Source organism: Protopterus annectens, chromosome 3.part0 (genome assembly GCF_019279795.1).
Source record: "Protopterus annectens isolate FY-2018-M chromosome 3.part0, PAN1.0, whole genome shotgun sequence".
Taxonomy (NCBI): domain Eukaryota; kingdom Metazoa; phylum Chordata; order Ceratodontiformes; family Protopteridae; genus Protopterus; species Protopterus annectens.
Window position 1 is genome coordinate 61368230 of NC_056731.1, and position 24420 is coordinate 61392649.

The following is a 24420-nucleotide window of genomic DNA, read 5'->3' on the forward strand; positions in this document are numbered from 1 at the left end:
GAGACAACAGCGACTTAGGCAGATGAAACCTGAGTTTAACATATCATCCTAGCCTGGTACCTAGTGTACTTTTTCTGAATTTTACTGTACTATTGTACTGTTAGGTTCACATATCTCCCAGCTGTCTTAACACTGTAAATGGAGTTTTAGTAGTGCATGCCATAGGCTCTACGCAGTGTTATGGTTATGGCCATACCTCTCAAATGGCCAGACTGCTCCAGAATGTCCAGATTTTGCCTCATATTTTTGGTCTCTTCCTCATAACATTTGTGATTTGCAGACTCTAAACGCAAATGCAAAACATGTTATTCTAGGGAGTCTGTAAGTTTAAAAGAGAAATATATTTAAAATCTGTCCCTGATTTTGGGCATCTTTCCCATTATTTTTGGCTTTGCCGAGAATTTTGGGAGAACAGGCTGAGAGGTAATGATTATGCCTATTGCCTAACTTTCTCACACTGTGCATACACCTGCTTATTATTTATCAGAGCTGCATTTGGTGTCAGTTATTTTCTCCTGGCTCATACCCGTTAAATCAGAAGTACTCTTGTCGGGGGTGCGCGCTGAGTAAACATAAAACAGACGTACAAACAAGTCAATATATAAACAAGCTGTAGCATGTCTTCTTGAGATCTTTTAGAGCAACTCATATTATAACTTTGCTTTTCTGACTACTCATGGTTTTCTTCTCTAATATTCGTACTCTCACTGTTATTTGCTCCCCAGGTGAAATTGCTTGTTACTCTCCTGCAACTGCACTTTGTTATTATATGCTTTCCTGTATACTACTTTTCTCAAACATTATTCTTTCTTCAATGAGGACAGCATTTTTGACTGCCCACCATCTTCATTTCTAACCTTTGAAGGTCTCTGCCCTTTGTCATAGACCAGCTTTTTTTGGCCTGAACAAAGTCTATATTTTTTTAAACAATGAAGAGGCCTGACTATTAAGGATCATAAGATGTGGCCACATATGACTGACTGTTTAAGTTCTTTCATAGATCTAGTAACACTCTGATTAATGTAAATAAAAGAGTAGAATATAAGCTGGTTTTTCATCCTTACTTTATATTCGGAAGCCTTTTCTAACTCTAAAAGCAAGCATTGTGACAAAAAAACAATTACTACTGTCTTGCCCTTTTACCATCTTGAAGCTGAGATAACATCACAGAATGCTTGTTTACTCTTGGGCTCTTTGTGATGACAACACAGTCCCTTTGTACCAACATGTGGTTAATGTAGGTAGGCATGTTACAGTGTGCTGTGGAATGGTTGCTGCTGAGAATTATTATTTGCTCACTTGGCTACTAATTGCTTTGTAGCCAACAAACTTGGTAAAAGAAAAGAAAGAAAAAGGCAAACAGAACTCATAAAACTTACTGTTCTGGTGAGTTAATATCTTCAACTGTGTCTGTATTTGTTTTTGAGGGCTCTGTCATATTCCACTGCGGCTGTGATTTTTGATCAATGTGGTTTCTTAAGACAATCTTTTCACCATCTGTATCAAAAATAACAACATTTTAAGTGTAACTTATCAAATGAGCTCAAAGAAACTCAGCCATCATTCATAATCTGTTACAAAAAACACTGTGTAAACTATACCCAGATGCTCATAACAACTCTGAGATACTATACATTTTAGTTTTTAGTATGTACACATAGGGATTATATTTTATTTGGTTTTAGTGTCCAAGCAGGTGGTCTGACCACTACTCCCTTTAACTCATGACTGTTTAATACAAAGGAAAATTCATAAAAAAGTAAAAAAAGACCAGTTATAGTATTACATTATCAAGACATATTATTTCCATTTCTGATTTATAATTTAAAACTGTAATGCAATGTCTGATTTCATTTTTGAGGCAAATGTACTATGCAAAATAGATATTGTTAGGGCACAGCTGCAAACACAAGCCTATAGTGATGTCCCAGTCATTATAGAGTTCAGAGCTGTAAAACAAACAACAAAGGTATTTTGCAACACAGACTATTAAACAATCAGCAAAAATACACTTTGTGAGTGTTACAGAAGAAAACCAGGTATTGTTTTACTATACATGCCACATTAAATGGATAGTGATAACTGCAATCACATCTACAAACCTGTATTTTCCAAAATTATATTTGTAAGGGGAATGGCAGCACCATATAACCCATTATCCCCTTCAGATTTATGTAGGTGATGGTTAAGGGGGCACCAGACTCCCTTTAGAACTATGTAAAAAGGGGGATAAGGTGGTATTGCCCCCCCTTAAGTATGGTATTATAGGAAAATATAGTTCATAGGTAGTTAACATGCTGTCTATGAGAACTTTGTCAGAGTTGCAGACTTGGCAAATGAAGCCTGAGGGAATCAAACCCTGTACTAAATAAATAGCTTATTAACATCTCATACCCCTGATCCTCCATCCAAACTCAGTTTGTAGACATGACTAAACTGTCTTATGTGCCTCCAGGACATAAGCACTTTAACAGTCACACAATTACGACAGTCCTTCTCTCAAAATAATTTTCATGGAGTTGTGAGAATAGCTATTATAAAACTATATACCAAAAAGTGATCTACAGACTGAAAATCTAGGCTGCACTTTTCCATAAAAAAGGAAATAATTGTTTGTAGATAAGCAGTTTGATGGGTTAAGTTAACAAACAATGAGTAATAAACAATCAAGTTACCCTGGAGTAACATGGCTTAGCAACGCTACACTATAAATACTGTACATATTTTTTCCCTGTAGAAGATCTTTGTGCAGTTGTTCTTGCACTGATATTATCTAGAAAAGATTACTGCAGCGCTCTTCAAAAATAGTTTGTGGAACCAACCTTGAGTCCCTGTGGCAGGTGCAGAATCTTGTAGCCAGGGCTATTACCAGAACATCTAGATTTTGTTATTTTCTTCATGTCGTATGGGATCTGAACAGAATGCTGGTTTTAAAGAATTTGCTGTTCAAGTTTTTTTTTAATAATAAGATTTTATTGATAAAAAAAGAAAATAGTTACACATACAGTGAAGTTATAACTGGTTCACCGTTCATGTACTAGTCCTTGTAAATTTTTACTGTGGCACATATCCAACACTTTGACTCTGCATTATAATTAATCAACACAAAACAGTCTGTAACTAGACTACACAGTTACATTAGAATAACTTGCATCATCAGTGGTGACACCTCCAGAGGTACAGTTGGAACTACACATCATCAGGTGGTTGTTGCTCCTACCCTTGGCAGAGAATGTCACATGACTACACAAATGCTATCTGTTGTACACATGCATGGTGGAAGACAATTTATCATATTTACCTACCGTGTGTAAGCTTGTTTACTGGCTAAACTGTATGGAGGAGGTTAGGAAGCCAGGAGTACTACACATAACAACTGAGTCATGAAGGGAGAATGGAGAAGTATGGGGGGGGGGGACAAGAGGACATGAGGATGATGCAGGCAGAATGGGACAACAAAAGGTACTGATAAGAGATAGATGGTCAAATAGAAGATTTAAGATGATGGAAGAGCAGGAAGGGAAAATAGCTATGGAAGACAGGGTTTAAGAAAGGGGGAATGGCGAAGAGGTGACCAATGAAAAAAACAGAGAGGGGGTACAGAAAATGAAGGCAAGTGAAATCAGAGTAGAGATCATTATACAGAAGACAGAAATGAAAAATCAGAAGAGACAGAAAAAAGGTCACCATGGGAAAGGCAAGGAGATCCATCCTGAAATTAATGCAAGAAAGAACATTGGTTCCATATGTAAACACTAATCTTTAGCCTTTATTAAGGTGCTTAAACTTTAGCACATTAACAAACATTAGGGCAAAATGAAATATGTGCAGAAAATTACAATGTTATACAAGCACACTTATCCATTAAAATACTGGCTCTCTGAACAGGTTAAGATGCATTCCCTGATGAAGGTGGAATTTAAGGGTCTTGGACACGAGGCATCAGTACTGAATTCCAGAAGAAAGGCACCCGGTGGACAAACAAGTGCCCTGAGTCTTGTGAATGAACGGTGGCCACCAAACTGATGACCTGTGAAACGGGGGTAAGAACACAGGAAAATAGTAGCTCTTACAATTGGGTTGGACCAAAAATGTAAGTGACACAATAGGGTAAAAATAAGATTTTGAAACCTGACATCACTGCAACAGGCTACCATTGTGGATTTCACACCACAAGAATAATGTAACAGGTAGTAAAAAGCCATCATCAAGATAAAGAAGATTGCAGTGATCTAAACAGAGAAATACTAACATGGATTACTGCGGCAAGTTCTGAGTACAGAATCAGATGCTTATTCTTGGACATATTCTTTGGATGATTACAGGATAACACTTAACCCTTTAGAATCAGGGAACTGCTAATCATCATTCCCAGATTCCTCACAGATAGACAAGAATTCTGATCTAGTCTTACCTTAAAAGATGACAGAAAAGGGGAGATGGGCCAAAGATGACACATACACACAGTATCATGTACTGTTTTTGAAGCATTCATTTTAAGTCACCTGGGTTTTAACCATTAATGTACTGACTCTACAGTCTTCAAGAATAGTAAAATTAGACAATCACCCATGAGAGAAGTAAAACTAAAACTGGGTGTCATTAATATGAAAGTGGTACTTAATACCTCTCTCTCCCCATGTGTGAGATCTAGTAAAGGAATCATATACACAGTGAGTAGTAAAGGAAGAGGGACTAAGCCCTGTGACACTCTGCTCACAAGTGTATAGCTAATTGGGCAGTTAACATCTGTCACCACCTGCTAAGAATGACATTAGACATATGAGGCAAACCATTTCAGTACTGTAGAGGTAAGGCTACAGTAGGTGTGCAGAAGGTTGTTCAGAATGCCATGATTCTCAGTGGTAAAAACAGCAGACAGGTAAAGGTGGATCAAGATTGACTATAACCTTTGTCCCCTCAACATCAAGAGGTCATTCACCTGTCTTAGGAGGACGGTCTCAGTGCTGTGTCAAGACCTAAAACCAGACTGATTATCAGTCATGAAGGTCATAAGACATGTATGATTAAACCAGTATTGGCACTCCATTATAGATAATCTTACTAAAAAAAGGAAGATTAGAGATTGCGGGAAACTTACCATAGCAAACTGATGTAAACAAGACTTTCTCAAGAGTGGGGTAAGGCCTCCTTTAAAGCTAGATAGGAAGGCTCCTAACCTGAGAAAATGCTGAGCAGTTTGGAAAGTGAATGGACCCAAAGAATAAAAACAATATATAACAAGTAGGCCTTGTAACTCCAGGGTCCAAGTTGCAGTAGGTAACACATAACCCTACACAATTCCCATGAACTCTTCAGAGCTGACAAATGAAGACTCAGCCTGGTAAAAGTTAGGGCTACACAGTGTTCAGAAATTATAATGTGCTAGGGGTGAGTCTGTGAAAAAGGAAAATATCACATTGACATACTTGTCAGCTAAAAATGGTAAACTTCCTTAAAGTCAGAGGGTGAAAACGCTTTATGAACTGACAATCAAGGGGGTCTACATGTCCTATTGAATATTAAGGGAAGTTCATGGGTTCATAAGTGATTACTAGTATAATCACTCCAGGTGCATTTTAAGACTAGCAATTGCCAAAGGTCAGAATTAAACCCCCCCCTGTGCCTTTGAGGTGAAGGTTTTAACTACTACACCAACCCCCATACCCTGAATTGCAGTACAGCTATACAATTTGAAAGTGCCAAAAATAATCTGACTAGGCAAAAAGCTGCCTTCTAACAATACTTTGGAGTTTCAGACAGAATAGTTGTCATCCACTTTAAATTTGCCTTGCATTAGACATGTCCTTTTTTATCCTTGCTGCAGTCTGCAGCTCATAAAGCTGTCTGCCAACCCATGGTTTAGGGGCGAGAAGAGGTAAAGAACAAACATTAAGGGGCAAACAGATCCAGAGCACCAGTGCTGACTTTATTATAAGCTGCTACAAAGTTTATTGGCTTATCAACATTGAATAACCATTAACAGCCAATCCGTCAATAGTATTAAAGTGCCAAAAGAGATTTTTCTCAAATCCCTGTAATGGATCAACTCAACACTGGTTGCCAAAAATGGCTTGAGCCTCAGTCTGAAGTGCACCAGGAAATTACCCTCTTAACATATAGATTCTACCTGAAGACTTGAAGTAAATCAGACTAAGTTGGAAGACTGAGTCCAAAGAATGCCTCTGAAAAGTTGCAGTAAATTAAAGAACTTAAGTGATGCTGAGACTGTTCATAATAAGGAAGGATTCTGTGGTGAATTTAGCAGATTTGTCATCAATAAACACATTAAAACCATCATCCGAGACTAGCCATCATGGGTGATCATATATATTGTCAATAAGGAAATCCATAAAATCTTGTAGAAAAGGCCTGGGAACTGGATGGATGGTATATGAGGAGAAATCCTCTTTAATTTCCATTTCCACTCCATTTTACTTCCACCTCTCTTCCATTTTATCAGAATATCTTGTTCATATTTCTCTCCATTCTTAAATATGCAGAACTCTCTATCTTATCCTTGAACATCTCCCTTTGTACCTGGCAACATAAAAAAAAACTAAATCTGCAGAAATTTCTATATTATTATTATTATTATTATGCTACCATGGAAATGATATGATTATACTATCTCTACTTCCTCTGATATGTACATTTTATTTTTTTATTTTTATACGCTGTAGCCTTTGGTTCATCACTTGCTCATGTTATTGTGTATTTTTCTGTCAGCCATGTTTTCTCCACTGAAGGTATATTCATTGTACTTTATTATTTCTCTAGTTTCTTATTTTTCTACAATGCATGTCAACTTATACTCTCTTTGTTTATATAATATCTAGTAAGCAATTTTTTGTTTCTTTAAATTGGAGCTTTTCTCCTTGGGTCTCCACTGAAAATGGGCCATATGGCTCAGTTGGACTAAACCGATTAACAAATCTCAAATAAATAAATAAAAAATAAATTAAATCTGCAATTCACTTCTGCACTGCAAACATATTCAAATGAGGTGGTACAACAACATTTAGACTCAGACAGTTTAAGCTATATTTTAAAACAAATCTCTACCCCACCATTAATACGGCCTCACAAAGCACTCTTGAAATCGTGGAGACCTGCAGAAAGATGAGGGCCAAAGTTATCATCAAGCCAATATTTTGTAATAAAAACTAAGCCAACGTAACAAAACATATAAAAAATATGCTGGACATATTTCAGATGGGCCTAGCACTAAATAATATTGATTCTTGTGAAGCTTCAGGGGGAATTTCCCTCTAAAAGGAGAGGTGGAAATTTTGATGCTCAAGGTACTTCATAAAGGCAAATAGAGACTCTGACCATGTGCCATTTTGCTCTAGCATGGCATCACATTACCCTAACTGGTACAGTGCAGACCAGGTCAGGGAGTAAAGATGAGGGTCCGTCACTCTGCTCTTGTCCAATAGTTCCTACTGACCCTTAAATGGTGACTTGCTAAAGAAACAACTGATGAGATCATGAGCAAAGCAAACAAGCAGAGGCTGACAATCAAGTACTCAAAAAAGGACTGCATATTTAAAATGTAAAAATAAATAAGAATGCTAAAGTACTGAAGCCAATCCAAATGGTAATGAAAGATTAATAAATGCAGCTCTGAAACAGAACAAAACATAAATCAATAATATATAATACTATATAGTAATGAATGAAAAAGTAAGTAGAAACAAAATGTGCTGTCCTGAGAAGCAGTCTGGTAGTTACATCAAGATAAATTTATGAAAACCAAAGAATTTGTTTGGAAAAATAGAAATTATCATCATTCTCTCAAATAATAAATTAGTGTTAAGGCAATAGTACTACAACAAAGCAATAACTTTTGAGAGAGACATGCTGCTCAAGTACCAGACAGAGAGGCCATGCAATCAGAACGATGTAATGCAGGGTGGCCAATAGACAAATGGGGCTCCAGGGAGATAGTTATGAGACTTTTGTTATCAGAAGCCTTAGGCCATGAGCATAGCATCCTATTCTAATAAAATGACACTTCCCATTATGCATGTAAGGAAAAGTCCACAGCCATGGTATTCCTCAAAGATGGCTGTAGCTGTAGCAGAGATCCGGAGCCAGTAGGAAACAGAACATGCTATCAGCTCACAATATTAATTCCAGAGGAGATTAAAAACAGAAAAAAAAATGTCTCATGAAATAACTCTGCAATGTAGATAAATGGTTAAACAGTATGATATAGATTATGCAGTGCCCTGGTAACATAGCCATAAAGTAAGTCTGTGAAAAAAATGGTCACCACAAATACAAGTAAATGCCAAGTACAGGCTTAAATAAGGAAAACACCAAGGGTGGAAGTTTGGAAAAAAAAACAGATAAAACATATACACAGTTTTAATAAAAAACAGTTCTGGCACAAACAAAAAGATTATACTATTTAATGTAAAAAAATTTCAGTGATAGCCCAGCAGACACAAACTTTGTAGTCGTACTGCTGAAGATAATGAACATTAACAGTAATGGCTGCAGGGAGACTAACTGTGTGCCATTCACAGTATAATGATTTTGAAGTAAATGATCAGGGACCATGCCAAAATGAAGTACACGAATACGGCTGTGGCAGTAGACCAAATAAGTGCATGTTACAAAGCAGAACGATGAAGAGGACAAGGCCCCATTCGTTCCTGTGCTTCCTGTGTTACCTCTATGTGCAAATTAGTCTCAGCATTAGGCCACTACTGGACAAATCTACTGTCAGTCAGGCAAAGCTCTTTTATCAAGCAGCAAAAGAGATGGAGTAGCAAAAACTTTATATGAAACATAATAAAACAGCCAAAACCTGGACATTAAATCAAAGACCATACAATAGTCATTAAATGAGTCAAAACCAGACTAAAATATGTTCTGTAAGGCTGCACACACACTGCAACAGGTCAACGCCATATTTTCTCATGGCTTAAATGAAATAACAGCACTTGTGAGCATTTCAAACATGGAGAGGCAGTTCAATAGTGAGACAGAGAAATAAAGATAGTGCAGTTTGACAGAGCACACTTGTAGGTTACTTGACTGGGACTGAGTAGAGAAGGAAAGATGGGGCAAGAAAGACAGCCTCTGTAGAGGACTTTATTATCAAGGGCATCAGATGGGAAAAATGCAGGGATAAGAAGTTGAGTGGCACTTAAATTATTCAAGGGACAGATTATGTATGGGAAAGGACAGGTTGTGAGTAAAGAGGTTATGGGTAGTATGAGATGTTCCTCTATAACTAACACACACACGTGCGTGCGCATGCACACACATGCACACACACACACACACACACACACACACACACACACACACACACACACACACACACACACACACACACACACGCACACGCAGGCACACACACACACACACACACACACACACACACACACACACACACACACACACACACACACACACATCATTTCAGCATAAAGAACAGCACACAAGTGAACTAGAGAAGTGGCAATCAGGTGTAGTGCACTTGGCAGCTATCTCAAAGGTGTTACCTGACTAACACCCTGCCCAGTCAGGACACAGCTTATTTCTGGCTTAGCATGTGGACAAGGAACATATGCAAGATATACTGGGTGGCTGGGGGATGTGTGGCAGGGAGACTAGACCTATTCTAGTAGCAGAAAACTACACTTCAACTTGTAAGGCATAGCCTGCAAAGGTTTTCCTTAGACATGCACCTTTAAAGTGAACTAGAAGGGGAGGGGAGTTGGTGACAAACATAGAAGAGACCGAATGCTGTCTGACCTCAGACTAGGACTGTAGTAAAGTATATCGCCAAGCAAGATGACAGTGTGTATTGCATTATATTAAACAAACGAAAATCAACAAATAAATAAGCAGGAGTAAGAGAAAGTCACAACATTTTTCCAGGAATTGTATCATAGACGGTATGCCTTCAGTGAACCTGTAAGGTGTTTCAGGGAGATGGGAGGAAGAAGTAAAACTTGTGTACCATGTGGCCTTCATGGCATAGTTTTAGGGAGAAAACTGAGAAAACTAAAATTTGCTAAGGAGACAATGGAGTTTTATGGGGGGGGGGGGGATGAAAGGTTATAGTGGTGTTAATGACTCAGCTGAAATGTTATGAAAAAAACAATAGAGTAACAGGCCAAAACGATGTCTCCAAAACACTTTAATAACTGATAAGCGCTTTTGTCTTACGAAAATCATAAAACTTCTTCAGATCTGAAGATATTTTAGATACTAAAAAGTGGATAGATGGGGGGGGTGAGGCTTGGTGCTGTTTTAAATAGCAGATGGGAAGTGGGGAAATGCTGAGCTAGATTTGACTTGGTAATTTCTACATCTTTCTTCTATTGCCTGTAAGAATGGCACAGATAAGTATCTATACTGGAAGCACCATTTTGAGTAGAGGTATATGACACATCTGAATGATGAAAAGGAATAATCAGAGGTACGCTGGTGAAGCATGAGTGGTCTGCATATGGAAGAGACTTATTGTACACGAAAGTTTGGGTGTTGACAGTGGACTGCAAGATATACCGCCAAGTAATGATACTCAAAACCGTTGATACCTGTTCTCTCCAGGGTGTGGCCGCAGGTACATATTGGTGCACGGGCCAAACAGATTATAGTAGAAATTAGAATACACATAGGAGAATTTACAGCTAGCAGTGAATCTATGGGTAGGCCAGGGGCCTCAGTGAGAACAAAAGTGGTGAGAAAAACAATCGAGTAACTTAAAATGATTGCAAAGAATAAACAGCCGATTCTACAATTTGTTGTAAATAGTCATGAACACTGTTGAAACAATTCTATTAAATAAAGTATGAATTTATTTTATTAATGCAACAACTATTAATTGTTTGTTGAACTAATATTGTGAAGTGCATGAGTTCAAGTACATAAGTAAACTTTAAATTGTTGTGGGACAGGGTAATATTAAACATGACATTCTCAAGAGAAACTTACAGGTGTAGTCTGCACCTGGAGCTAGCCAGAAAAGTGGTAAGTAAGGATTTAGGCAAACAGAAGGGGTGTAGAGTTCAGTCAGGATGCAGGGATGGTGACTGATAATAGTTGGAGAGTACACAAACTGGAAATAGAAAACAAAGAGAATGATTGGTCTTAGGTGAGACTGAGAAGGGTAACTTCGTTTTGACCATGTTTGAGGTAAGGAGGCCCACAGAGCAGGATGGTAGATTTTGTAACCAATGCTAACAGCAGACAAAAGCTTTGCAGGCCTAGCCTGTCAGGAAAGGTGGCAGATTGGGAGGGAAGGGGGTAAAGGATATAAGAAACGTTTAGGGACGGCTTTATGACATGGTATATGGGGAATAAATAAACCAATTAAGAAGGAGACGGGAATATTGATGATAAAGCTGGTGGGGGTAGGTGTGTTAATAAGAAGATGAGTAAGGAAAAGGCGGTCAAGTTCTGTAAGAATGGATACAATTTAATACGAGGAGACTATTACATATACAGCATGACGAGTGAAGCAGTGTAGGCTAAGATAGGATCCCAGTTATAGAATATAGCAAAAGAGGCTATCATAAATATAATCTAAACGTTATTTCTACAGCAAAAGCATAGAACATCATATATGTGCATCTGCTCTATATTCGTTAATAAACTACAAAGGACTTCTGGTTATAGCATACACTGAAGACTTGTTGTATAGTGCACAGACCCTGATGTCCCCTCTTTGAAATTTGCTTTATTTTGAAGAAATATTTTATGAATAAAATTAATCTAATTTTGTACTGTGAACACAAAGCATTTGATCACAGCAGACAGACATTCTGAAGTCACCACTGTGTGTTTATGGCAGAGACCAGAGATGACCATCATTTTAAGACAAGTGCACTGCGTTTGGGTAGGTAGAGTACAACTGTAACTTATGTAATTTTTATAATGAGTGTCATCCCATGATACTCTTCAGCCTTAACTAATTTATTACAGTTCATTTTGTGCATAAATCAGAGCAGTGGTAACCATTAAGCAGCCTATGCTATTGCAAGGCTGTTAAATGTGGTACAAAACACAATGGCAATCACTAAAAACAAACAAAGCAATCGGCAAGGCAAAATTTCATCCACACAGCCTTGAGAAAATGCATGCAAGATGTATCCAAGCAACGGTCTTCCTAGATAGCCATGTAAATGGAGCTGCATTAGAGGGGGGGATTGCCGAGATGAGCTCACCACGGCCAGCACAGGAATGCTCAGTCCGTACACAATGCTTCAGCAGCAGGGAAAATGAAGAATGAAATTAGTGATGATGAATTGCTTAAATTAGCTCCAGTCCGCGATGTATGCTGACAAAATCTGACATACAGAAAACACAATGTCGCCTTAATGACTTTCATTACTACCCTTATTATGCAGCAGTGTGTCTGTAATTCAGTAGGGACTACAGTACAGTGAAATGATAACATTTGAGGGAATCCTGCCTTCATAGTGGCATATAGAATAAAGGAAGGAAAATTATGTAATTAGCATGACAGTCCTTCTGCTTCATAACTAAAAGATGTGCAGCGATATGTGAACCGAATGTTTCAAAAGTGGAAACAGCAGGCTATGATGTGGTGGAGTTAATGGCAGACTGAGGCTGATCTGAATTTAGTTAGTCTGGAAAACACATGCTCCCCATCCTTGGAATGCCAGGTTGTGCTAATCTAGTGGCATAAAGGAAAAAGATACTAACACTTTTTACTAGGACATCTTCACTCGTCAAGTTGTAAATTTAAATTATATGAGGGATTCAAGTAATATATTGTAGTCAGAAGGAAAGTGTGTCCTTTTAGGACCTCAGTCAAGGCAACAAAAATAGTACACAGATCTTCTTATAAATATTGTGTAAAATCATACAACCCAGACCTAGTTTGTCTTTTTATAAAGGAATTACATAGTCAGAATGCATGACTGATGATTTTTCATTTGTAATATATGTGTCCGTAAAAAGTATCAACTATTTTTTTTCTGGATATTTTATGAAAACAATTATGTCTAGGAGATCTGGTGTGATCTTATTAGCCTAGCAGATTATTTAGAGCACTGGGAGAGTGTTTTTGGTGGAACATAAGGAGGTCGGTACTAAAAGAGTTTGGGATTTAACTAACTTATCACTTTAACTTTTCTTACATCCTGAGATGACAGAATTTTCCTCATATTTAACTCTAAGGTGACTCTCTGCGTAAACAGTGTTGTGATCAAGAGAAAAACACCTTTTTTATTTCTTTGTTTATTGATATGTGATTCATCCTTGTAGCATGTCTTTCCATTAGCTGCATCCAATAGCTGTCAATTGGGACAGATTCTCTAAAAGTTAATTCTGGCAACTGTCTAATGCCTTTTTCATGGTCTGCTGCAACCACAACAACTCAGGTATATGCCTTGTATGTTACATTTCTACATTTATGCTTTATTAACTAGGAGCCGAAGGCCAATATCACATATTGACCTTCACCATTACAAATCTACCACAGACAATGGTCACTCAGATCATGATGAATCTATCACTGATACTGCAGAATCTATCATGATCATCACACTCCATGACAGATCTATCACTGAATCTACTGCATCACTCTCTTCTCTGAATCTCTAATACTGATACCGTATCGCCATTATTACACTGCCACCGATCTCATTCCCATCATGAATCTATCACTGGATATCATTTCCTGTGAATTTACCTACCTTCCCCACCATGGATCTACCAATATATCACTGATACTGCTTCCCATCATATATATATAAATCATATCAATATCATTCACACATCACAAATCTATCACTGATACTGCTTCCCCATTACAAATATATCACTGATACCTCACTCATCATCTCTACATCAATCACTGATGAATGATATTGCTATAATACTGATATATACTGCATTATACATCGCCATCATATCACGGATACTGCTTTACTGATACATGAATCTGAATCTATCACTGACTCTTTACTCCCATATCAAATATACTGCACTCCATTGCATTCTATACGAATATCACTGATACTGCATTCCCCATCACGAATATATCACTGATATTGCTTCCCTGCTTCCCCATCACGAATCTCAAGAGACAAAACAAAAGCTGAAACATGGAAAAAAATTTTTGACACAATTTAAAAAAAAAATTCTGAAACTCACTGTTCTGCTGTTTAAGCTCCCCAGTAGTCTCTGACATGGGAAGGAGCTGCACCCTTCACACCAAGCCTGGTTATATATATACTACTGTCAAGGGTATGTACCTCAGAAGGGTGTGAATACTTTGAGATAACACAAACCTGACTTAGTAACTGTTTGTATTATACTAACTTACCTTTCAAGTCTTTAAACTGGCTAAAATTTCTCTAAATATCAAATAACTGTTATAGTATTCTTAACCAGTGTTTTCACATTGGCCCCGATTTCAAAAGACTTGCTCTCAGTGTAACTGACCACATACACTGGCAGCAGGCTGAGAGTGGGTGTTTTGGAATCTGACTCACGTGCTAAGCCTGATTATAGATAATCTTTACACCAAAGTTAGTCAAGTACACCGACAGCAAGTCTTTTAGAATCAGGGCAGACTCACACTGAAAACATTTGGTATAATTATTTAAAATGTAGATGTTTTTCTATTATTTTTGAAGAATATAAAATGTTTTTTCTTAAAATGTTTTTGTTGTAATACTTTGGAGATTTTCTTGCCAGGCCTCCACCTACCCAGTTGGACTTTTCCAATATTCAAGTGTAAGTAAATAAATAATATATATTTTCCCAAATTCACAGTTATAGTCTTGACAATCAAATGAACAAATACAATTCTCACTATTCCAAAAGACTTTTTTTTCATATTTGCAGGTCTTAACTTTCTGGTTTCATAATTCATAATGTTTTATAGCAACACATTGCTGTAACTTTCATCTTTGCTATTCTTACTCTTAAAAATGATGACCTGAATATGATCAAGTGATTATCTAACACATGGTTGCTATGGCAAACAAACACTAGGGTTTCATTGAAATGATACTGTTGGGCAGAAGAGAAAATACTGGTGAACCAAAAAAACAGAACTATCAGAGACAACTCCACAGCATCTGACAATGCCGTGACAAGCATCTGAATTTGTGTACTGCAACTTGTGATAGCTTAAAAGTACCACCCAAGCAGTCCGAGAGTGGGTGAGGAATGCTTTATAATGAAGCATTCCTGTCAAAGTCTTACTAAACATTTGTTATGCAGGTGCTGAGTTCTGCTTGTTAGTATTGCACATGCTGCCTATTCCCACTGCTCTTTACTACATTTTTCATGGCTGTGTGGTAGTGTCCACTCCATAGTCTCACAGCGTGGTAGCACCTACGTTTGCAATCTCACCACCTACACAGAGTGACATTGGCATATGCTTAATTTGGCAATGTGCTTTTTCCATAAACAGTGGCTCCATGTCCACTTCTTGTATTGAGATTCAAAGCAACTCTGTTCAACAAAACATTAAAAGCAAAACCTCCCACTATCAAGACCACTGTGCAGACAAAGCTAGTTCACTATACGTAGGACCACTGGAAAGGTTGGCTACTCTCCACAGCTTCAAGTCTTGTCACATCTAAGGCCACCTACTGCCATTCTGCTTCAGGTGTTGCACCTGTGAAAATCATAACACTTTACACTTGCTTCCTCCATGCCTCAAACTGTTTTTTTTTTTTTTTTTTTTGTAGCACAAAAGGCATTCAACTCCTAATAAGAAATCATTTTGCTGACTACATTGACAGTCATAAATTCAACACCCATGTTTTAAAATAGTATTTTTTTTTTAAATGAAGAAAATTACATAGTACTATCCATATGCACACAGATCTCCACACTCAAAATAAAGAATTGCATCTCTATTGCCTTTCCTGAATGAGAGAAAGACATTGCCAAGGATTCAGTAATGCCTACACTAAGTGTATGCTGAGTGAACAGACAACACAGGTATAACTCGCACCTTCTTCCTCCTAAGTTTAGTTTTCCTACTGATATTCTTGCAGCTTTAAATACTGACAGGGATTCATAAAGGTTACCACAAAGTGTGGACTACATGTACACTTACTGTAATCTTTCTAAGTGATAGGAAAGAAAAAAAAATGTGATAAGAATGTTTTTGAATACATATGCTGTATACTTAGTTTAGGCTTTGTTGAATCTGGCCCATTCTCTCTTCAGGAACTGATACAGAAAATGAATGTTTAATACACATACATAAAAAGATATCTCAATTTGTTTTCTGGTAATTTCAATGAATAAGTATTAACTGACACTTTGTCTCCTCCAATGATTTTCACATTTTCTGCAACTGTTTGGATTATCTTCACTGGTTATATCCCTTGAGATGTGGAAAACAGCTGCTATAACAACTGCACAGAATGCGGGAAGAATGGTCCTGGGTTCAATCCCCAGACAACAGTCAGTACTTTCTTTTTTCATTGAGTTGTTAATACAGTTCTATCTTAAAGGTAATTTTACATACTGGCTGCAAAATGCCTTTAGTGCCAGAAATGTACAGTGACAGCTGGCATATTTCACATGATTGAAATGTAAAAGTTCTGTGCTAAAAGTCTAACTGAAATTAATACAAATTGCTGGGTATGGGTTTGTCCTTACCTTAGTAAATATGTATACACAACTTTATTATTGCATGATATGTTGACCTTAATCTTCTAACATACATCTATGTGCCCATATCATAAACCCTAGTACTGCCCCAGCAGCATTTTGTCAACAACCATGGTTTTGAAAAGTATCTATTAAAGCCAGCTCGGCGGCACAACTGTTCTGAGACTGGGCCACACATCGTTAGGTACAGTTGAAATTAGACAATATATCCTAACTTGGTGCACACTATTCAGAATTGTCAGAATTAATGGCCTGTTCTGATGCTGGCAAATATTTATTCTGACCTCTTACATTTTATTTTAACTGTTCTTGGTCTGCATTAAACAATAAAGACATTTTCTTCAGTCTGTATGATGAAAGTAATAGCTAATACTTCTCAGGTACTGGAAATGCATGTTTACAAAACCAAAATGTGCTTTGTGCAGAAGGTGCCATGGCACTACTTTGGTTATGGAAAATGTTTCCTTTTCAATGGGAAAATTTCAGTACATGGACCTCTTCCTTATGTTACAGTAGTTTCATCAGTTACTTTTAATTTTCAAGCTAGAATGATTTTTTTCAACACAACCCAAACTGAAATGCTTCACTGTCAGAAATCAACTTTGCAGCAAGACATAGTGCCTGTTTTTTCATCCCACTTCAGCGCAGCTATAAATTTGACACTGACAGCAGTGTTTCCTTTGTGCTAGGGGAATTAATGTGAAAACCCCATAAGTAATTTTCCTTTCCTTTAAACCAGTTATATGAAAGCTGGCAAGGCATTATGTTTCAACCTAAGAGACTGAAAGCAAGTAAAGAGGAAGAGTTTCATCATCACACCTAGTAATGTAATTCTCTGCTTGGCTCATGTCTTGTTTGAATGCCTTTTATCTCACCTCCCACACTTGACCATTCCTTCCTTTATGAAGATTCTTTTTAACATGTTCCAGTTTTAATTAATTAATTCTTTCATTATCCAATTACACACAGTCCAAGTTACAATCATGGGGGAGCCAAAACCTCTGCTGGCACAAACTGAGCACAAGACTGACATTAGCCCAGGACTGGGAACCTGTGTACATTACAGGATGTACACATGCACTCACACAAAACACTCCTACAAGTGCACTCTGGCACTCACACATGACTGCATGCACACACACACACACACACACACACACACACACACACACACACACACACACACACACACACACACACACCAGTCAATTCACCTATGAAATATATTTGGGATGTGAGATGAGACCAGAGCACATGACAAAAGACAACTCAGACAAAGAAATGATGTGGAGGCTTCACACAGAAGGTACTACATCCAAGAAATGAGCTGAAGAACTAAGCACTGTTAGGCGACAATACTAATCCATCTGATATTATGCTACCTGCCCTACAGCGTTATAGCAAGCAGTTAATTTATTAAAATTAAGTGACACTATCTGTGTGTTTATCCATGCCTTTGGAACATAGTAGGAGGAAGAATCTTCAAGATTAAATGGTAAAACAGTCTAACATTTCTTAATTTATAGTTTTTTTTAGATTATGAAGAAAAACATTTATTTTCTTATTTTTGTATTTATTACTATGGCTAATTGACTAGGCCACAGGGCCCATTTCAGCCACAATGTTTTTACAAATAATCAAAGTAAAAAAACAATGCAGCAAATAAATGATCAGGTAAAACACTAAAACAAAGAGTAGAGTAAAAGAATACAGGGCATGACACAATGCCTCTTTTTAACAAAAAACACAAAATGTATACAATTATTCTACATTTGCATGTAACAGTGTGTGCCAAAATGTATCTAATAGCTGAGATCTTGAATATATGCAGAGACTTAAGATTTTTAGTTTGCCACTTACAGTCTGAATTTGGATGAGATGTAACCATTTAAGTTAGGCATGTAACAGTGCTAAGACAGCAGGTGTACATTGCTAAATAGGAAAGAGTGCTTTAACAGATTTGTTACAATAAATAGGGGACGAATTAGATGTGAGAGACTGTGCTGGGATAAAAATATTATAGGGTTTTATTGTGAAAGTATGAACTGACAGCATAAGTGCATTTTAAATGCCTTTTTTAAATTTGGCTACTGTATGTTGGGATGTGAAAGGGAAGTCGGGAGCTCCACAGTTTTGGGCCACTAACTGAGAAAACTTTGGATGATCTTTTTAGGTGATGTTCTGCTACACTAAGAGTAGAAAGGGAGAGGGTAGAGGGTTAAAGCATTGCTTTGGTTTTATTAATTCACACAGACTAGGAAAATTGCATTAAAAGAGTAACTTTTGCTTTGCACCATATTAATATATACTTTTTGCAGCCTTTTTAATAGTGAAGGAAAGCAAGTTTAAACTACTGTCTATACTATCATACAGCTAGTTCAAATTTATTAAAAATACATCAATCTAGGATTTAATTTACACAATTTCTGAGTTTTGCTTGACCTAAGAAATTTCACTTCTAATAGAGCTTGCTTTGTTAAAAGTCATTGACTAAATAAATTACAGAATATGTATATTCACAGATATATGTACTGACAAAACTGTTATGTAGCAGAGTTTTATAAACATAATTTGTAAAGAAAGCTTCAGGATGAGAGAGATTAAATTTGTAGCATCATATGGCATTTAGACGGACATTGTGGCCCTCAAACTCAAGGCAAACTGTTGGATGGCAGTAAAGCAGCTCACATCTTGTTTAATTGCTGAGACATACTGCCAGCTACCCTGATCTGCCAGGATGCCTGCTTCTGAATATTGCTCTTTAAGTCACAATAATGCAGACTGGTCAGTGGCAGATAATACCACTTAACAAAGCCAGATACCCAATATTCTTATAATGGGTAATTTTGTATGTTGTCAATTATGCACTTTTACGGAGTCTAACCATAAAATTAAGAGAGCCGCAGTACAGAATATTGAAGGGATATACTGTTTAAGAAAGAAACTATGAAATAAGATAACATAAATAGGTGAAAACATTAAATAGATGAGAATACTAGCTTTTTAAGTGGTACACCATATAACGATCCAGCATTATCTGTTTTGGTAGTGTCTTGGCTTAGCAAATGCCAGTTTTCTAAATCACATTCAGCCAAATGCTTTTTGTTAAATATCATTCAAACAAACTGCTTTATCCCCTTTTCCACAAGATAAGTGATTCCATTCTCCACTGTGAACTTGCGGTAGGTTTTTATAAGTATGGGGTACTGCAGAGTTCTGGTGGTGAATTACTAATCGACAACTAAACCTGACTGAGAATCGTATATTTTGTGTCTTTTGGCTTTTCCCGGTTAGGGGTCGCCACAGCGGAACTCCGGTCCGCTAATGATTGGCAGTAGATTTTTACGTGCTGGCTTGCCGGGCCTAACGCACAACCTTCACCGAAGGAACGCCCATTCATGCATGTCGCCACACAGAAGACGCTCTAGCTGAGAACTGAATGAGCAACGTCTAACTGTGAGGCAACAACGCTACCACAGCACCACCACTGTAGCTTCTTCCAGACTTGTTTAGCTGGAAGATATTGCTCTGTATTCTGATAACCCATAGTACATTATTTTATTTTATGTATTTATTTTTCATTTAGAAAGTTTGATCGGGTTCCTATTACATTGTCGAAGTTTTACAACTTCGAACGGCATATGGTCGAACTCATATTTCAGAAGTTGTAAAACTTCAACAACATTAAAAAAAAAAAAAAGAAAAAAGTTTCCCCTGCACCCCTACACCCCCTGCTCTTTAAATATACTAACTCCGGGATCGCACTACAGTGTAGTGAAGGGAAATCTTCTCTTTCTGCACTGTACTGCATTGTAGTGCAGTCTCAGAGTTGGTATATTTAAAGAGCGGGGGTGTGGGGGGTGCATGGGGGTTTGCCCCCCTGCTTAGAACAGTCTGGTAAGTTTTTACTTTTTTTTTTTTTTTTTTTTTGTAGTCGAAGTTTTGCAACTTCGAACATATGGTTTTGACCACTACGTAATAGGAACCCAGTTTGATCCACATGCTGCTCTGTCAATGTGCCTCTTCCAGTCTTATAATAAATTAACAGAATACAGAAAAATCATACATAGACCATATAGGGAAATAGCTTCTTATTCTTCAAACCATTTAAATAGTGATTACATGAGGATCAGAATGGCATGGGGGTGTACTGTTTAACTTTGCTGTCTCATAGTGACCAATTCTCCAGTTTGGTTGCTGGCTAGGGTGTCTTATCTGCAGAGTCTGTATGCTTCCTTTTGGCTGCATGTTTTTTTGCCAGATGCTCCAGTTTCCTTTTACATTACAAAACCTTGTCATCACAGAACTGCTGATCCTTTAAACTGCCTGTAGGTGTGTGTGTGCCATGTGTGACCGTATCTGTGTATCCTGTGACAGGCTAGCAGCTTTTCCAGGATCCATTATCTTTGGTGATCATAAAGAAATTGGACACTGTTATTTGTGCTAGCATGTCTAGCTGAGTTTTGTACATAATTTCAGGTTAACCTGTGTATTATATGCCAACATGACTATTTATGATATTGTAAATAAGTTCTTTCATTTGATTTATAATCTGCTTGCACAGAATGTTTTAAGGACTTGAACAGTGTCCTTTTTCATTTTTAACTGCACATGTTTGTGAAGAGAGATTCTAAAGGCAAACTGTCTCAGATTTGGCTGGTCAGCAGATTATGTCATTGGAATGTTAACAATTGCAATGTATTACTGTTAGAAACTGAAAGACAGGAAGGAACTTTTAGAAAACAGCTGTTGGTTGATTTTCAAAATATTAAATTAAAATTAGATCCAGAATAGTTGTGACAGTTAGGCTAGTCTATAAAACAGCCTGTTGAAGACAGTTACTGGTCAGTTGCCAGAATTCAGTTAGAGTAGTCAGTTGTCAGTAGTGAGTAACAGCAGTAATAGTTACATATATACTGTGCACTGGATACCCAAAAAGGACTCACCAAGAACTGTAATCCTGCCTTTGCTCAGTTGTAGTAATTTAGTTTAGATCAGGGACAATGTTCTTTAGTCAGGTAGGAAAATTTTAACTAACCATTTACATCAGTTAGAGTTTTTCTAAATGTTGGATTCCTATCCATCAGTGTTGATTTCATTTTCCAGGTGATTGAGCTCTGCTTGTTTATGGGACATTACTGTTTTTTTTTATTTTTAATCATTTTGCTCAATATTAAATATTTTTATTAACTTACATTGTGGCTGGTCAATCAGTGTTTTTCTTTAGTGATTGTTTTGATAATTCCCAGGGCCACTCCAAAAGTCTGGCTCCTTAGGTCTTTTGCTACTATTTGTTTTAATATTTAATTTTCATAAATGCACACCCCTTTAGAAGGGCATGAAGACACTCTCATTGGTGGCAGCATTACCATCTTATTTTGAGGAAGGGACACAGCTGGAAATCTGTATCAGGCTTTCCCATAAATGTTTGGATGTGCGAGATTTAATTAATTTAAGTTTGAGTGTTTCAGAGGTCTTATACTGGGACATATTACTCTGAAGTGTGTAATAAGGAATTACATTAGGGGTGGACAGAAGTATACAGTCAGTCCCAGGCTAAATAGTGTATTCCTGTTGTGCTCTTAGGGGAAAACTGTGAAATATTTCTCCTGTTTAAGTGACAGTCTTACATTAGAGTCAGTAGTGAGGATTGAAACTCCTTAGTTACTGACCCAGGATAATAAGGGATATCACATTATTTGGTGGCAGTTCAGTGGGATATTATCTGGATGTCACAGTGACATTAACCTACCCTTTCTCAGTCCCATCAAGTATGATATGGCCGACCTTCCTGCAGACTTGAAACCACTCTAACAAGTAACTGAACCAAGACCTGATCTCAAAACAAATCACCACTTACCCTTAGACCTCATTATAAACCCCCACCCACCCTTTCAGTATCTCCTCTATTTGCACCTTCAATGACCACTAGCCTATAACATTCCACATACAAAACTTGAAAATCAAATAACTTTCAAAGATGGTTTTCAAACACATGTCCTCACAAACTGTTCAGACTAAAGCCCAACTCTCTTCAATGGCTGGTAACCTATACTTTATCTCAGTGACTCCAAAATAACCACTAATGAATTATATTAACATCTCTTATTTCTTCAGAACGCTCACTTTCTCACAGTCACCTGGTATTTAAACATACCGACAGTGAATGGCTCACCATAGAATTGAAAACCTTAATTCAGGCCTAAGATGAAAAATACCACAGCTCCACTTGCAATTAATTTATCACTACTGCCCCAACATACGACCTCAGAAGACAGGGTACAGTAGACCCTACTTTAAAAACTCCATTGACTAAACTAAATAGTTCTTACTCTAGTTTTTTTGCACTTGCTCCAAAACTGTGGCAATCCCTTCTCTACTAACTCAACAAGCATACCAACTATGCTAAGTTCAGGCCCCAACTCAAAACCATTTCTGTTTGTGCAATACAAATACAAATGCCAGAACACAGGTCATACCAGTTAGTCAACACTGTTCTACTGCAGGTTAGCTTCCTCTTGCATCACCTCATATACACCACTACTCTGCCAGTTACCATAACATTTCTGCTGCCTGTAAGTATGGACATAGCTTCTCTTCCTTCTTCCTCACTATTATCTTACATACACAATCCTCAGCCTCCCTATCTCTTTGGTCTCTGTCTTTACTAGTACTTATCTCTTGATTTGTTCTCTAAATACATTGTCTTAAATCCTACAATTTCCAACGCTAAACCTTTTTCTTCACTCTTTACTTGCCACTCTGATTTCAATTCTCTAGTTGTAAAATATGCATCTCAACATAGTGTAATACATATTATACAATGACCCCCCCCATTTATATTCCAAAACATGCATGCTGATTGGCCAGTGTGTCCATTGTAAATACCACAATATACCAATGGAAAAAGGTCCGGTCGCCCGGACCTTTTTCCATTGCTATAAAGTGTCCAAAACCTTTTTTTTTTTTTTTTTTTATAAATAAAAAAAAAAAAGCGGAGCAATGGAGACTTTCTTTTTTCCATTGGTTCTGTTTCAAAGCATTGATGTACTGGGTATGCTTGGGATGCAAGTCTCATACGCATGTGCAGTACATCAACACAAGGAAGCAGTATACCACCATTGGCGGAAGAACAGTAATGCACCGTTATACAAGACATTATTTAAGAAAAGTAAGTATTTCTTTCTTAAATAATTGTCTTTGTATAATAGCAATAACCGACTCTGTGGTTGTGGTATATTGAAATTTACCCACGGCTGGCTTTATTTAATCATGCCAGCCATGGGTAAATCTTCAATATACCACACCACATCATCGATTATTGCTTAAGTACATAGTACCTCTCTTTTTTTTGTGACTAGCTTTTTATTAGCTTTGTTTTCCACTGTTGGCTGTAGTTGTGACATTTTGTTGTAACTCGGGCTGAGATGGCAATGAATTGGTCATTCTATGATCGGTGCTATACCCCGTTAACCAAAATGGACATATGTAAGTAAATAAATACATAAATAAATTTCTCTTTCTTGTTCCTAGAAAATGACAGGATAGGCTCTGCTAAACCATGATCCCGAACTGAACAGAACAGGTAGTGAAGAATAAATGAATTTAAGAATAAAATAAATGAATGAAGATTAGTGACTTGTTTTAAGTAAAACCCACAATTCACATATTGTGTAGACACATACTCCAGGCTGGTATTCTTTAAAAAAATCTAAGCATCAAATGTGCAAAAACACTGAACAATGAGAAGCAAATACTGTGATGTGAGTGGACAATCCT

The 24420-nt window shown here is 37.3% G+C and overlaps 1 protein-coding gene across 2 annotated transcripts in view; it reads right to left on the reverse strand.

Annotated features, from left to right (window-relative positions):
- The window catches only part of GABBR2 (gamma-aminobutyric acid type B receptor subunit 2), a 3943409-nt gene that overhangs the window by 30610 nt on the left and 3888379 nt on the right, over positions 1 to 24420 (reverse strand). For both annotated transcript variants that reach the window (XM_044064587.1, XM_044064586.1), the window contains exon 18: positions 1380 to 1497. In XM_044064587.1, the coding sequence (XP_043920522.1) occupies positions 1380 to 1497 (118 nt within the window). The remainder of the gene's footprint in view (positions 1 to 1379; positions 1498 to 24420) is intronic.